Source organism: Pangasianodon hypophthalmus, chromosome 23 (genome assembly GCF_027358585.1).
Source record: "Pangasianodon hypophthalmus isolate fPanHyp1 chromosome 23, fPanHyp1.pri, whole genome shotgun sequence".
Taxonomy (NCBI): Eukaryota; Metazoa; Chordata; class Actinopteri; order Siluriformes; family Pangasiidae; genus Pangasianodon; species Pangasianodon hypophthalmus.
Window position 1 is genome coordinate 7887009 of NC_069732.1, and position 14932 is coordinate 7901940.

General features: G+C 37.1%; 1 protein-coding gene across 1 annotated transcript; it reads left to right on the top strand.

Annotated features, from left to right (window-relative positions):
• The first annotated feature begins 5395 nt into the window (after positions 1 to 5395).
• trhrb (thyrotropin-releasing hormone receptor b) lies at positions 5396 to 14688 on the top strand. Its single transcript, XM_026930015.3, has 2 exons — positions 5396 to 6541; positions 9365 to 14688. The coding sequence occupies exons 1-2, from the start codon at positions 5792 to 5794 to the stop codon at positions 9746 to 9748; spliced, it is 1134 nt and encodes a 377-aa protein (XP_026785816.1). The 5' UTR covers positions 5396 to 5791; the 3' UTR covers positions 9749 to 14688.
• Positions 14689 to 14932: the final 244 nt, after the last annotated feature.

Consider the following 14932-nt stretch of genomic DNA (forward strand, 5'->3'; position numbering starts at 1 on the left):
TCCTGTTAGCACTTACATTATAGCAGCTATAAACAGTCTCTCACTTTTTCTTGAGCCTCACTTGGCGCTTGTTCCTGAGAAACTGCAATGCTCAATGTCCCATGTCTTTAGACTTTTCAAGGGTGGAAACCTTAAAGAATCAGTTTTACTTCTGACTGTTACAGTGCTAACACTGGAGATTCCTTCTATAAATGTTAAACAATTATCTCCTTGTACATTCTTAATTACATTTTTTGTATAACATCCATTTATATGAAGTGTGTGCCATACAGGTCCCTGTGAATGAGCTGTTACTATGGAAACCATAACATATTACAAAGAGCGCATGAATGTAAATAAACCTGTGATTCACTACACTCAGAGCTGCCGTTATAGAAAATTAATCAGCACCTTGTGACCAATCAGATCAACAGCACTGTGGTCTGAAGTGGGCTATCTTAGGTACTTTCATGAAGCATTTAGTGATGTTGAAATCCACCTCCTCCTCCCCTGATTACTAACACCTGTGCCTTGTTTCATTTTCACAACGCATTTTTGTATGCGAATGCGCATACTCAGTTTGCGAAGCCTTGCCTCTTTCCATGTGCATGTTTTTCAGCATCTGCCTTGATATTGTTTTGCATTATGTAGCATGCTCTGTCTTGTTTGTTCTGTCTTCCTGTTATGCTGTTAACCTAGTCTAGCATAGGTTTTTGTTTGTTTACTAGACCTCTTTTATCAGTTTGTATTTTCTTCTGTTATTTGAATATTTACCTGTATTTAGTGTCATCGCTGTGCTCATTTATCGCTCATTCCTGGTCTTGGCTGGTTCATTACATCCACAGACATCTCCAAGGATATCTCCAGTACAAAGCAGGCATTAATGGCTACAGCACATAGATTACTCACCAGGCTCAGTTAAGGATTTGCAGGCAGTAGAGGGGGAAGGGTCAACACAGAGCATGTTGTTTACGACTGGCCTTGAAAATCGCCAGAATGGACCTGTACAAACACACAGCCACCAGGCTCCGTCTGTCCTTCCCTCATTACAGGGACTCTGAAAATGTTCCTCCACAGAGCTTATAAATCTGCATGATGGAGAACCACTTTAGACAGTAAATATTGTTTATGACTCAGCTGCCTGCCATTACATTAAGAGAACAGAAGTATAATATATTCAGAGTTAGTGGCAGTTACATTTATATCAGTAGAAGAAAACTGCTCTTACATGTCATTTGCTGTGAAGTGTTTGTGGACTGGATATGCTGAACATCCAATGATTGTTGCTTTAAAATGTTTTCTTAACATTTAATGCAAAAATGTAATGAGCCAATTTGCCCAATTCCTGTAAAAGTGTCCCAGAGACTCCATTTAGGGCTCAGTGCAATAAACAGAACATTTACAGCAACAACAGAAAGTAGGGGGGAAAATCAGCCTAATCATTTCAAACAATGTTCTCTGTCCTGTATTAGCAAACTCACAGCCAGTGTGTTCCCATGGCTCCTGTTTGCTGATTGGATACTTTAATTTCCTCAGTCATTTTCTGTTGCAACACAAGATGGTAGCAAAGCATATTTTTTGAAAAATGATCTTTCATGGTACTTATTCATCATTATACATCGAAATATTCAATTCATTTATACTACTGTATATACGGCCTACACTCTCGTCATTGGTTCTTTGGATAGTTTGGGGTTCTGTTTTGAAACTTTGTGTTTATCATGGGTTCTTTGTATAGTTAATGGTTCTTAGCTTCCTAAATGGATTCTACTTCAACAGCTTTCTGATAGGGAAAACATTCTGTTCTAGCATTCTACATAGAACACTTAAGGATTTCCCCAGAGGGAATGCTTTAAAGTTCTAGATTTAACCTTTTCAAATGTATCTCTCTTTTTTCTAGGAGTGAACACACTTAGAAAAAAGGGCTCACCAGTCATTTTTAAGGGTTCTTTGGAGAGTTAATGGTTCTTAGCTTCCTAAATGTGTTCTACTTGAACAGCTTTCTGATAGGGAAAACATTCTGTTCTAGTATTCTACAGAGAACACTTAAGGATTTCTCCAGAGAGACAAACCTGAGGTATGTGTTAAGGTTTTAGATGAAACCTTTTTCATTTTAGCCTTTTTTCTCCAATAGCTCATCATGGATTCATTGAATAGTTAATGGTTCTTAGCATCCCAAACAGGTCCCACTTAAAAAGCTTTCTGATAGGGAAAAAAGACTTTTCTAGCATTCTACATAGAACACTTAAGGATTTCACCAGAATAACAAACCTGAAGAATCCATTAAGGCTCTAGATCTAGAAACCTTTTCCATTTTAACCCTTCTTTCTCGAACAGTTCTTCACGGGTTCTTTGAAATAGGTTCCACGTAGGATTTCCCCAGAGCGACAAGTCCCAAAGAATGCTTTATGGTTCTAGATTTAACGTTCGTAAATTTAACCTTTTTTTCTTTCCAGTGGTTCTTAAAGGGTTTTTTGCGTAGTTAATGGTTTGGTTTTTAGCTTCCTAAATGGGTTCTACTTCTACCCATTCTGGTAGGGAAATGCTCCTTTGTAGGCTTCTACATGGAACCTTTAAGGGTTCCTACAAAGGGAAAAACTGAAGCATTCTTAAAGGCTTTAACCTTTTTTGTAGATGAAAGTTTTTTGTAGAATGAAACTGCTAGTTACAGTGTAACTGCTAACACGTACACTTATCGCTTGGGCTTATTTATTTGTCAGTTGAAATATTCATGGATGTATATTCACGAACAGAAGACGTGTTTAATGTTTTCTGTCTCTGTAAAATCCTTACATAAGGAGTTTAAAAGAAAAATTGTCTATTAGTCATCAAAAAATAATGACCCAATCCTGTTAATGCATCCAGCTGAATTACACCACTGACTGCTAGAGTAGAACCTCTTATGCCATTAACATCCCATTTAAAAGTCTAGAGATTTGGCAGAAATGCAGCCATTATCAGAGCTGTCTCCGTGCCATCATCACAGTTGGTGAGGAGGAGAGTCTTTCTCACATTTACAATGCTGGATGAACAGAACAACTATGCTGTCCCAGATGAGTCAATTATACTTATAAAGCAGCTCTATATACAGTGGTGAAGATTTCTGCCAAATGTTACTAAACCATTTGGATAACATGAGAAGAAATTTCACACAACTGAGCAAATGTCACGATACATTATGTAAGAAGGGAAAGAAAGAAAACAAGCAACCAGTCTCTTAACCCAGGTTTGTTAAAAAAAAACAAAAACAATATTTACCCTTCCTCACCTCTGTGACATTTACCCCCTAAAACTCAAAGACTAATTTTCTTAAATTCTTGTTAAAGCAAATTTTTCAGTAATTACTACATTCTAGGAAAAAAAAGAAACCCTCAAGGGTACTTTGGCTTGTTCCCCTGGGAAAACCTTTAAAGGTTCTGTGTAGATCTCTGATCATTAGGAAGCTAAGAGTCCTTAACCCTTGAGGAACACTTTTTAATAAGGATGAGGATGAATTATTCAGTCACTGTAATAAAAATAACAGGAAATGCAGTTTCAAGAGTAAGGGATGTCAGTATGGACTCATTGCTGGTTCCTGGAGATTAAGGGAAAAAAGTAAATACACCTAATATAAAGTATATACTAATATAAAGTAAATACACCTAAATCACACTTGCCATTCTTCAGTTTAACTTCTAATTTAATATGCTAGAGCACAGAGCCAACAAAAAAAAGTCAGTGTCTAATTGCTTATGTTCTGAAGTGTTTTTTTTTTTTTTTTTTTTTTTTTTTAGAGCAAAGGCCCATCTAGGATCCTATTTAATAAGCACAATGCTCATGGTTACATTCACATAAACGGCATGTAGTAATCACAGAGATTCACTTCTACTCCTGTTTTAAAATACAAAAAATGAGACATTATTTTAAAGTAACTTCTGTGCTGTGGAATTCTGTTGAAATCTGATTGGTCAGAAGGTGTTGATAAATTCTCTGTAACAGCAGCTCTGACAGCAGTGCCGGCTTCAAATCACAGCTTTTTTGAACATATTAAATTAATCTATTCATATGTTATTGAAAAAAGTGTTGTTATTGTGCAAAGAAAATGTAATCATTGATATGGTGAAGTTTTCTGAGATGTTTATTTAACATTTAAGGAAGGAGTCTCCAGTGTCAGGGCTTTTCCACCATGGGTGAGTCTTGATATAGTGGTATTAGGATTCACACAGTAATTGAGTTAGCTACATGAGGGAGATTTTTGCTAATAACTGTTAGAGCCCCCTTAGGCTACTTACTTACCTACTAAATTTTTAATGTTTTTTTTTTTTTTTTTTTTTTTTTTTTAACTTTGTTGCTATTTTATTTATTATTTGCCTTTTATGAGAAATCTACTGCAGTATCAGTAAGAATGTGCAAACTAAGAATTTTGATGAACAAGAATGTTTGTGCATATGACAATAACATTCTTCCTTAAGAATTTAATTTATCTACACTTACAGCAAAAGTATGTGGACACCTGACTATCACACAAATATGTGATTTTTCCCCAAACTGAATGGACAAATGCCCACATCCACCTCCAAAATCTAGTGGAAAGCATTCCTTTGAAAAGTGGAGGTTATTATAACAGCAAAGGGGGAATAAATCTGGAATATGGTGTTCAAAAAGTACATATGGGTGTGATGGTCAGGTGTCCACAAACTTTTGGCCATATAGTATATAGTGGGGATGGAGGATGGGAATTGCTGGGAGTATTTACCTTTCGTCCTCGGCTGTTTTTGTAGTTCATTGCACTTTTACCTTACTTGGCTAGTAGTATAGCTAACTAATAAATTGCAAGCTTCGTATAGTTGCTTGTGCACACAGTCTGAATGTGCTGTTAGATGAATGCAAAGCAGTGACCAATTCTGCGTAATGGAAGAGGGATGAGATCCCTTCTGGTTATCACAATGCTTTTTTTTAAAAGGTCTGGCAAGAGACACATACCATACACAAACTGTATTTTTTTTTTTTTTATACTAGGAAGCAACTCAGGTATAGAAGCCAAGAAACAACCATAGCTATTATATTTAGCAGGTCTAGTTTTTGACCCATATGAAGCAGTAAATGCGTTCTTCGTATTAGTCAAAGAAAAAAATTAGTGAACTGAGATCGTTGAAGCCTAATTGAGGAAGGAAGACGCTCGATGCGACACGCAGTGTATTGATTATTTTGGGTCCATCCAAAGGATTGCTTTCATCGATTGCGCGTAATTTGCTTCTGGCTGCAATAAGTTATTAAAAGAAAAAAAAAGTTTTATGATGCAAAAGAACAGAGCTCCGGAAGTTGCTAATATGAATGAAAATGAACGTCCTTAAAAATACCAGTTGATTTGAATTGCAATGCGTCTTAGAACACACAACGCCTGTATTGCGCATGAATGAGCCAGCCTATGGGGAGCCGAAATTCAGCACAAGTGCTGACCACCAGAGACTGTGTGTGTGTGTGTGTGAGAGAGAGAGAGAGAGAGAGAGACAGAGAGAGAGAGAGAGAGAGCAGTTCTCCGCTGCCTCCCACTGAAGATATACTCACATGCTAAGAACCTCTTTGCTTTTAGCTGGGATCATTTTTTCATCTTATTTATGTAAGCTAGAAAACGCACAGATTAGGTCTCAGTGGTACAGCAAGCCTCAAACATCTAACTCTTCAATCTAGGTAGAATGAAATTTTAAAATCTAAGATAAGACACGAGAAAAGAAGTTTGCTTCACCTGAAGTAAGTCTGAGCCGGACTTAGGAGTTGCAAGTAAGATGATGTAAATACAGCCCTAGTTTCATGTCCTTTTCTGCGTAAAGACATGGAGAACTTCACTTCTACCAACCACACGTTGGGCCCCTGGAGGGACCACAGTTTAGAATACAAGGTAATCAGCGCTCTCCTGGTGTTCACTATTTGCGTGTTGGGGATGGTCGGGAACGTGATGGTCATCTTGGTGGTGCTCACTACGAAGCACATGCGCACTCCAACCAACTGCTACCTGGTGAGTTTGGCCGTGGCGGACCTGACGGTGCTGACGGCCGCCGGGTTGCCGAGCGTCGCGGACAGCGTGTACGGCTCGTGGGTGTTCGGCCACGCCGGCTGCCTCGGCATCACCTACTTCCAGTACTTGGGCATCAATGCGTCGTCGTGCTCCATCACCGCTTTCACGGTGGAGAGGTACATCGCCATCTGCCACCCGATCAAGGCGCAGTCGCTGTGCACGTACGCGCGCGCCAAAAGGATCATCCTGGCCGTGTGGCTTTTCACGTCGCTCTACTGCGTCATGTGGTTTTACCTGAGCGATACGCAAGAGCTCGTGCACGGCGACGTGACCGTCGTGACCTGCGCCTACAGAGTGTCCCGGGAACTTTACTTACCCATATACTTCTTCGACTTCGGCGTGTTTTTCGTGCTACCTCTCGTGCTCGCGACCGTCCTGTACGGACTCATCGCGAGAATTCTGTTCCTGAACGCGTTACCGAAACAGAAGGTGAAGAACGGGCAGTATGGTTCCGGTATCAAACACTCAGTCCAGTGCTCGAGCACCACGGCGGCCTCGCGCAGACAGGTGAGTCTCACACACGCATCAGGTGTAGGCTATAACAGCCCTTAGGATGTGATCAGAAGCTTTTCACATGTTGTTATTTGAGTAACATGTGATCACACGAGGAAGAAAACATCTGAAGTTGCATTTCACAATGTTATGCCTTCAGACTGAACGTGTAAACTAATGTAAACACATTTAACATCATGTGAATAATGTTCACGTGAAAAATAATGACTTGTGTAAGAAAATCACATCTGAAAAATGAAATCACATGCAGTACGTGTGAAAATCACATGTATGTAAATGCACCATGTAAACATCACATGTATGTAAATGCACCATGTAAACATCACGTGAATATTAATGCACCATGTAAACATCACGTGAATATAAATGCACCATGTAAACATCACGTGAATATACATGCACCATGTAAACATCTTATGTATGTAAATGCAACATGTAAACATCACGTGAATATACATGCACCATGTAAACATCACATGAATATAAATGCACCATGTAAACATCACGTGAATATAAACGCACCATGTAAACGTCACATGAATATAAATGCACCATGTAAAGGTCACATGAATATAAATGCACCATGTAAACGTCACTTGAAAATTAATGCACCATGTAAACATCACGTGAATATAAATGCACCATGTAAACATCACATGAATATAAACGCACCATGTAAACGTCACATGAATATAAATGCACCATGTAAAGGTCACATGAATATAAATGCACCATGTAAACGTCACTTGAAAATTAATGCACCATGTAAACATCACATGTATGTAAATGCACCATGTAAACATCACGTGAATATAAATGCACCATGTAAACATCACATGTATGTAAATGCACCATGTAAACATCACGTGAATATAAATGCACCATGTAAACATCACATGTATGTAATGCACCATGTAAACATCACGTGAATATAAATGCACCATGTAAACATCACATGTATGTAAATGCACCATGTAAACATCACGTGAATATACATGCACCATGTAAACATCACATGAAAATTAATGAATCATATCTATAAATCACATATGACTATATATGAAAATAAATCACATGTAAAAACATGTGAAAACACACATGGCCTACATGTGAAAAATATAACATATAGAATTGTATAATAAACACCATGTAATGTGGAACCTTTAGACAAAAGACTTTCAGAGCATGAGGTGTAGGCAATACACACTTAGAAAAAAGGTTAGTTCAAGAACCCTGAAATGTTCTGTAGTTTGTTCATTGGGGTGAACCCTTAAAGTTTCTGAGCAGAACCCTACAACAGAGGCTTTCCCTTTCAGAGACAGTTCCAAGAAACTGAAGCTCAGAACCCTGAACTATCCAAAGAACCCCTGTTTTTCTACGAGCTTCCTTTGTTACAGCAACCAGCTAATAATCCATAGAACTGTTGCATAGACCGAATGACTTCACGGTGACGAATGAACTCTTACAGGTTTGACATAAATCTTAAACTTAAATATTAACTAGTGTAGTTAGTATAGTTAATAGGTGAGTTAAACTTTACAGTGTTGAATTATCACCTTCAGTACTAAATTGTAAAAACAGACATGCTAATATTTAGCTCACATTTAGAAAAGGAACTTTATATGGTTTTTAATTGACTTCAGTCATTTGAAATTTCACTTTTTAAATGTTATTTTCATTATTTAAGTTACTAAGCTATGAGGATGCATTACAAACATAAATATGGTGAAAACATTGTGAAAAAATGCAGCATTGATATAAAATATAATATAATTCTATATAATTCAAACTAATTTGATCTATATAACATTTAGGTCTATAATAGACACAAATTCTTCTTTAATATAGAAGAATTTATAACAGACTATTTTAACTTCTAAAAAGATTAGGTTATTTTATTTAAGTGCATGTCAAACTGAATGAGTGAATGAGTGAATGAATGAAGGAACAAATGAACAAACAAATAACTATTTTTTGTAATGTGTTGGTGATGGCCCACTGTGTCTCTGGTTAGAGGAATAAATATGAGTCAGTAATGTTTGTCTTGTGTTGATGTAAATGCTGCGGATGAGTTTCAGGTGAAGAAAAACAAGATAAAAAGAAAAACTTTTTTTTAATTCTAATGTAACGATGAGGGTCAATACCCATTGAGCCAAAAAGAATAAATCAAAATAACAATGTACTGTATGTTATATTGGAGTAATGGTCTCATGCCATGTCACTGAGGTTTGGAGGTGATTCACAGTTATTACAGTAATAAATCAACTGTCTACAAGTGTGGTCCGTGTGCATGAAATGGTTAAAGTCGGTGATTATAATTTATTATCACATGCAGTGTTCATTTAAGATGACACACATGCTGTAGGTTAAACACTGACGAATCTGCTTTACTATTGTCTTTAATAGGAAAAAAACAGTAGTACGGAACAATACTTACAGAAAGTGAATCATTTTTCTATATTTCTGGTGCAAAAATAGCATTGTTACAACATAAGTACATCACTACATTAAAAAAAATTAAGGTTACATCTAGAATCCTTAAAGGTTCTTTGGTACTGACCCATAGGCTTACAAGACCCATAGAAAAAAAGAAAAAATAAGGTTAAATCTGTGGTTCGTCTCTTTGGGAGAATAGATGTAGAATCTTATAACAGTGTTTGCCTATCAGAGAGGGTTCCAAGTAGAGCCACTTTAGGAAGCAAAGAAGCTGTAACTCTCGAAAAAACACTGAGGAACGCAAACATTTTCATCTGTGTAGTCAGTAGTCTGTCTCATTTGCATGCTATAAGGCAGTCATGTTGTTTCCCCCTGTGCCAGGTGATAAAGATGTTGGCAGTGGTGGTGGTTCTGTTTGCACTGCTCTGGATGCCTTACCGTACCCTGGTGGTGGTCAACTCGTTCCTCCAGGAGGCTTACCTGGACACCTGGTTCCTGCTTTTCTGTCGCACCTGTGTGTACCTTAACAGTGCCATCAATCCTGTTATCTACAACGCCATGTCGCAGAAGTTCCGCGCCGCCTTTAAGAGGCTTTGCAGATGCAGTGCGAAGGCGCAGGCAAAGCAGACAGCCTACAGTGTGGCCCTGACCTACAGTACTGCTAAAGAAACGTCCATGATCGAGAGCACAGAGCATTTTTCAACAGAGATGGATGATCTCACAGAAGAGCCAAATGATCTAAGAGAAGAACTGGCACCTAACTAGAAGGTTCTTGACAGAAATAGCTGGCTGAGTGATATTTAATCAGGGATCATTTACACACAACAGAATCACACACTTACATATAAAATACGTATAATACACTCATCATCCACCTGTACACCTGCTCATTCATGCAGTTATCTAATCAGCCAATCAAGTGAGGTAAATGAGGTATTCTTCTGATCTGTCCATCCACCTCGAGGTTCAACATGTTGTGCATTCTGAGATGCTTTTCTGCTTATCACGGTTGTAAAGAGTGGTTATTTGAGGTACCGTAACATTCCCGTGTGCTCAAACAAGCCTGGCCATTGTCCTCTGATCTCTCTCATCAACAAGGTATTTCAACTCACAAAACCACTGCTCAATGGATGTTTTTTGCACCTTTGTGTGTAAACTCTGTAGACTGCTGTGTATGAAAAGCCCAGGAGATCAGCAGTTTCTGAAATACTCAAATCAGCCCATCTGGCACTGGTCAAAGTCAAACAGATCACATCTTCTCCTGATCCTGATGTTTGACGTGAAAATTACCCAAAGCTCTTGACCTGTGTCTGCATGATCTTATGCATTGCACTGGCCACATGATTGGCTGATTGGACAATTTCATGAATGTGCTGGTGTATAGATGTTCCTAATAAAGTGGACTGTGAGTGTATATTCGGATTACGTTATATGAACAGTCAGTACATGTTTACTTAATTCCTGAACCATACCACAACTTTAATGTGAAGAATTTGAGTGAAACTGCATATTTGCAAAATGTTGACGTTAGTAACAGGACACATTTTTTGGTAAACATTTGTGAGTGAGACTTTACCTCAGAAACAGCAGACCTGGTGTACTAAAAGCTGCCTACGGTGAATTAAAAGATTCTCCCAAACCATTGAAATGCACTGGTGTATTGTCCAGGGTGTAAAATGTCATCAGAATGAGTTTTCATCTACTTTTCTGTATATGATACACTGTCAGAAAAAATAGTACTAAAATGTACCAAGGGTACTTACAGTTTAGTACCTTTTTTTCTGACAGTAGGTGTAACACAAGGCTGCTGTCTGTATCTGTTTACTGTTCCAAATATTTGTATCTATATCTGTATTGTGATTTAAACACAAAGTAGGCATGGCCTAAGCCTGTAGAGTTTTTTTATTTTATTGATTTATTTGTTTATTTTTTTATTTTGATGAAATATGAAACCTATCATTATGCCTCCAGAAACACTGTAAACACTGGAAAACTGGAGAATTCTCCTCACCTCATCATTGCAGTTTATAACTGGCCTCAACTAAACATGTGCACTGGACAGTTTTGAATCCCTATCATGCAGATGTTATTTTTTGTGCCTGTCATGATACTTTCAAACAAATTTACTTGCTTTTTTCATGTTGATGAATGTGGTCTTTATTTGAGCGTCATTTCTGACAACTTCTTAATGCTGCATGATAGTAAAAATTTCCTGCTTGTGCAAGTTTTTTGTTGCATTTTGCAGGATTCCAGTCCTGATGCAACTCGAGTCTCAATCAGATGCCCTGTGAACTCTTCTGACAAGCTTTCCAAAAGAAAAAAGAGAATGATAGTGAATTTGTGTCTGTATTTGTATTTATTTAAAACACATCATCTGTTCAATTAGAATAACGTATTCAGTTGCATCCCTATCTGAGAGTGTATATACATTTCCAATAAATTGTATTTCCATCATTTGCTTTTATGTATGTACCTATTCAGTGCAATCATGCTTTATTCTTGATGACAGTAATAAGTAATGGAGTTACTGTTCATAGTGGTGCTGTCTTGTTTGAAATTGTGTGTGTTTATATGAAGTCTGCAGTACAGTATTTGCTGCTACTCGTCAACATGCCCTGATAAATAACAGACACATAATGAGTTATGCTAAGCATTGGTTAAGAGCATCATAAGAGTGTACCAATAGACTCCTCTTCACATGACGAGGAAAAAATGTAAATGACACCTACACACTAGTCACAATGATTAAGAAGGAAATGTAGAAACATGGAAGCACTGTTTAATGTGTAGAAAAAAATACCTTTCCTTTTCCTTTCCTTTGAACAAATATGTGTGTATTTATAAATGTTTTGTGTTTGTAAGCGATTTTGCCTTTTGCTGTTCATACTGGAAGAGAAAATTATGGCGTCTAGTGCATGTTGCTTTTATTGAGCTTTGTTAATGTGTAAAATTATTCGGTCAATGAATGAATTTAATTAGTGTTACCATGAAATGATGACTGTGGATATTGTGCAGGTGTTTCTGTATTTTTATTTATTTTTTTTTTTTTTGTAGCGTGGTTGCACAACAAACATCCTGAATTCCCAAAAAATACATGACACTTTTAAATGACAGGAAATCGCTTGGGAATAAAGTTAAATGTGTATGTGATTCAAAATGAAAAAATGAAGTGGATTTTTAATGATAATGATGAATCCCAGGTAATATTTTTTATATATACACTCCCTGGCCTCTTTATTAGGAATACTTATTCATGCAGCCAATCATGTTGCAGCATTGCATAAAATCATGCAGATACAGGTCAAGAGCTTCAGTGAATGTTCAGGTCAAACATCAGAATGGGGAAAAAATGTGATCTCAGTGACTTTGACCGTGGCATGGATGTTGGGGCCAGACAGGCTGGTTTCAGAAACTGCTGATCTCATGGGATTTTCATGCACAACAGTCTGTAGAGTTTACCCAGAATGGTGTGAAAAAAAAAAAAAAACACTGACAGGAGTATAACCTGATGTGGGCTTCTGCCTCAACGTTTGGCATGTCGTGCATTCAGAGATGCTTTTTTTACTCACCACGGTTGTAAAACGTGATTATTTGAGTTACAGTAGCCTTCCTGTCAGCCATTCTCCTCTGGCCATTCTCCTCTGAGCTCTCTCATCAACAATTTCTGCCCATAAAAACTGCACTCACTGGATGTTTTTTGTTTTTTGCACCATTCTGCGTAAACTCTAGAAACTGCTGGGTGTGAAAATCCTAGGACATCAGCATTATCTGAAATACTCAAACCCTATTCTGGTGTTTGGTATGAACATTAACTGAAGATCTTGTGCTATATTTGAATGATTGGCTAAATAGATAATTGCAGCATTTTACTAGCACTGGCCTAATAAAGTGGCCAGTGAGTGTAAACTCATAAATTATCTGAATACAAAATGCAACATACAATAAATTAAGAGAGGAATATTTCAGTTAGAAATACTTATGACAAAGAATGAGACTAGCACATATGGGTTAAAGTTCAGAGATTCAATTATATTAACAAGATAAAGTGGCCCATATGATGTTTCTGAATCTAGAACAACTCAGTGTTCTTCAGATATTCTTAAGGACTCGGGTGAAATCAGCTCACACTGTCATTATGACCTGCTCCGTGCTCTTAATCTACACTTTTATTCTCTCCTCTCTTCTTCTGTTTAAAAGGACCTTTTTCTTTACTCTCGTCTCAGAGCAATCTTTCACTCATATTGAATCTTCTCCTGACTGGTAGGTCACAGTGGGCTTGAAATTAGATTGTACACCAGGGTAATGGCCATACCATCATTTTACACATGATTTATAGGAAGTGTTTAGCATTCCGATGAACATTGTACAACTATACAGAAATTATAATGAAGATGATTAATGATTTTGCAGTCATGACAATAAATGTGTCTCAAAGAATATATTGTACATAGGTTTAGTTTTATATTTAATTTGAATTCCATGTCTAGACTCTAGACATTCAGAAATGGAAATCAGGCGATACATCTGCATTTAAATCCGCACAGGCACAAAAACTACTTTCTTTCACTGTGAAAATTTGTCATTTAGATGAACTTTACCCATAGTGGTGATTAGCAAAGTGGAAAGAGACCTGTTGTCCAGGCTGATCAGCCTCAGGGTGGTACATTCAGCACATTTATTGGAGTTGGACTTGTTTAAGATCATCTGTTTAAGATTCAGAACCACTGAGCACCTTTTTAGTATTTTATTCATAGGAAAACATGACGAAATAACTTCAATTAAAGTTTGGTCATTTGAAAAATAACATTATAGTTCTGTTATTTCCTGGATAGAATCTTACATTGCATATCTGATCTGGAATTTAGCGAATGTTTATGCCATTTATGTAAAAAGCACTCACTTTTGCAAGTCCAGGCTTATTATTCAGTTATTATTCTTGAAACATGTTATTCAGTAACTGCTAAATATTATATGACAGCACTATTCATTAATTTTCTATAACAGTGCAGCCTGGAGAGTAGTTACAGCTATAACACAAAATCACAGGTTTATATTAATGTGCTTCTTGTAATACAATATCGTTTCTATGATAACAGCTTACACAGGAAAGCTTCCACAGGTATGGAAGATGCTTTACATAAACAGATTTTAATAATGCACGCAATTGTTGATATAGTAGTTTTCCGTATGGAGAGGTTTATTTAGCCGTCATTTAAAGAGTCTCCAGTGTCAGCACACAACACATCATCTTTTATTATGTTCCTATAATAGCACACACTGTCATGTTTGATTCCTCACTTAATTATTTAGTAACTACAGTGAATATAAAGTGTGGAGTTATGACAGTGTGGAATGTAAATCTGAACCAAGAAGTCAAAGAAGTTAAGGCTAGGTTAAGCCTAAACAGTTAAGGCTGCTAGTATTGGGCCCTTGATCAAGGCTCTTAACCCTCGCTGCTCCAGGGGTGCTGTATCATGGCTGACCCTGTGCTCTGGCCCCAACTTCCTAACAAGTTGGCATATGTGAGGAAAAGAATTTCACTGTGTTGTAATGTATGTGTGATAAATAAAGGCTACTTCTTCTACTAAAGTTTAAAGGGTAAATTTTAGATCTGTTTTTGTCCAATAAAAAATGTTGCCAAACAAACATTTTTGAATATCCTGTATAAACATTTTTCAAGAAATTGGTTTGAGTAAAATTAAAAGTAGGCATAAATGAAATGAAAAATGTTCAAAAACATTTGACTGGCAGCGTGTAGGTTATACAAAGCAGACTGAAAAAATACATTTGACTAATTTGAAATAAAGGCATAAAGGCATTTCTCTATAAAACAGTGGTAAACTAGTTTAAGTTAATATTATTAACAGCATTATGCTATGCTATGCTATAATTTATAATTTATAATAATTACCACAGAATTTCATTAGCATTACCAGCACTCAGGTCCAA

Bases quoted from the DNA above. Each gene is read 5' to 3' on its own strand.
- trhrb (XM_026930015.3), top strand. From the start codon at position 5,792: ATGGAGAACTTCACTTCTACCAACCACACGTTGGGCCCCTGGAGGGAC. The intron at 6,542-9,364 runs GTGAGTCTCACA...CCCCTGTGCCAG, and splicing joins CGGCGGCCTCGCGCAGACAG to GTGATAAAGATGTTGGCAGT.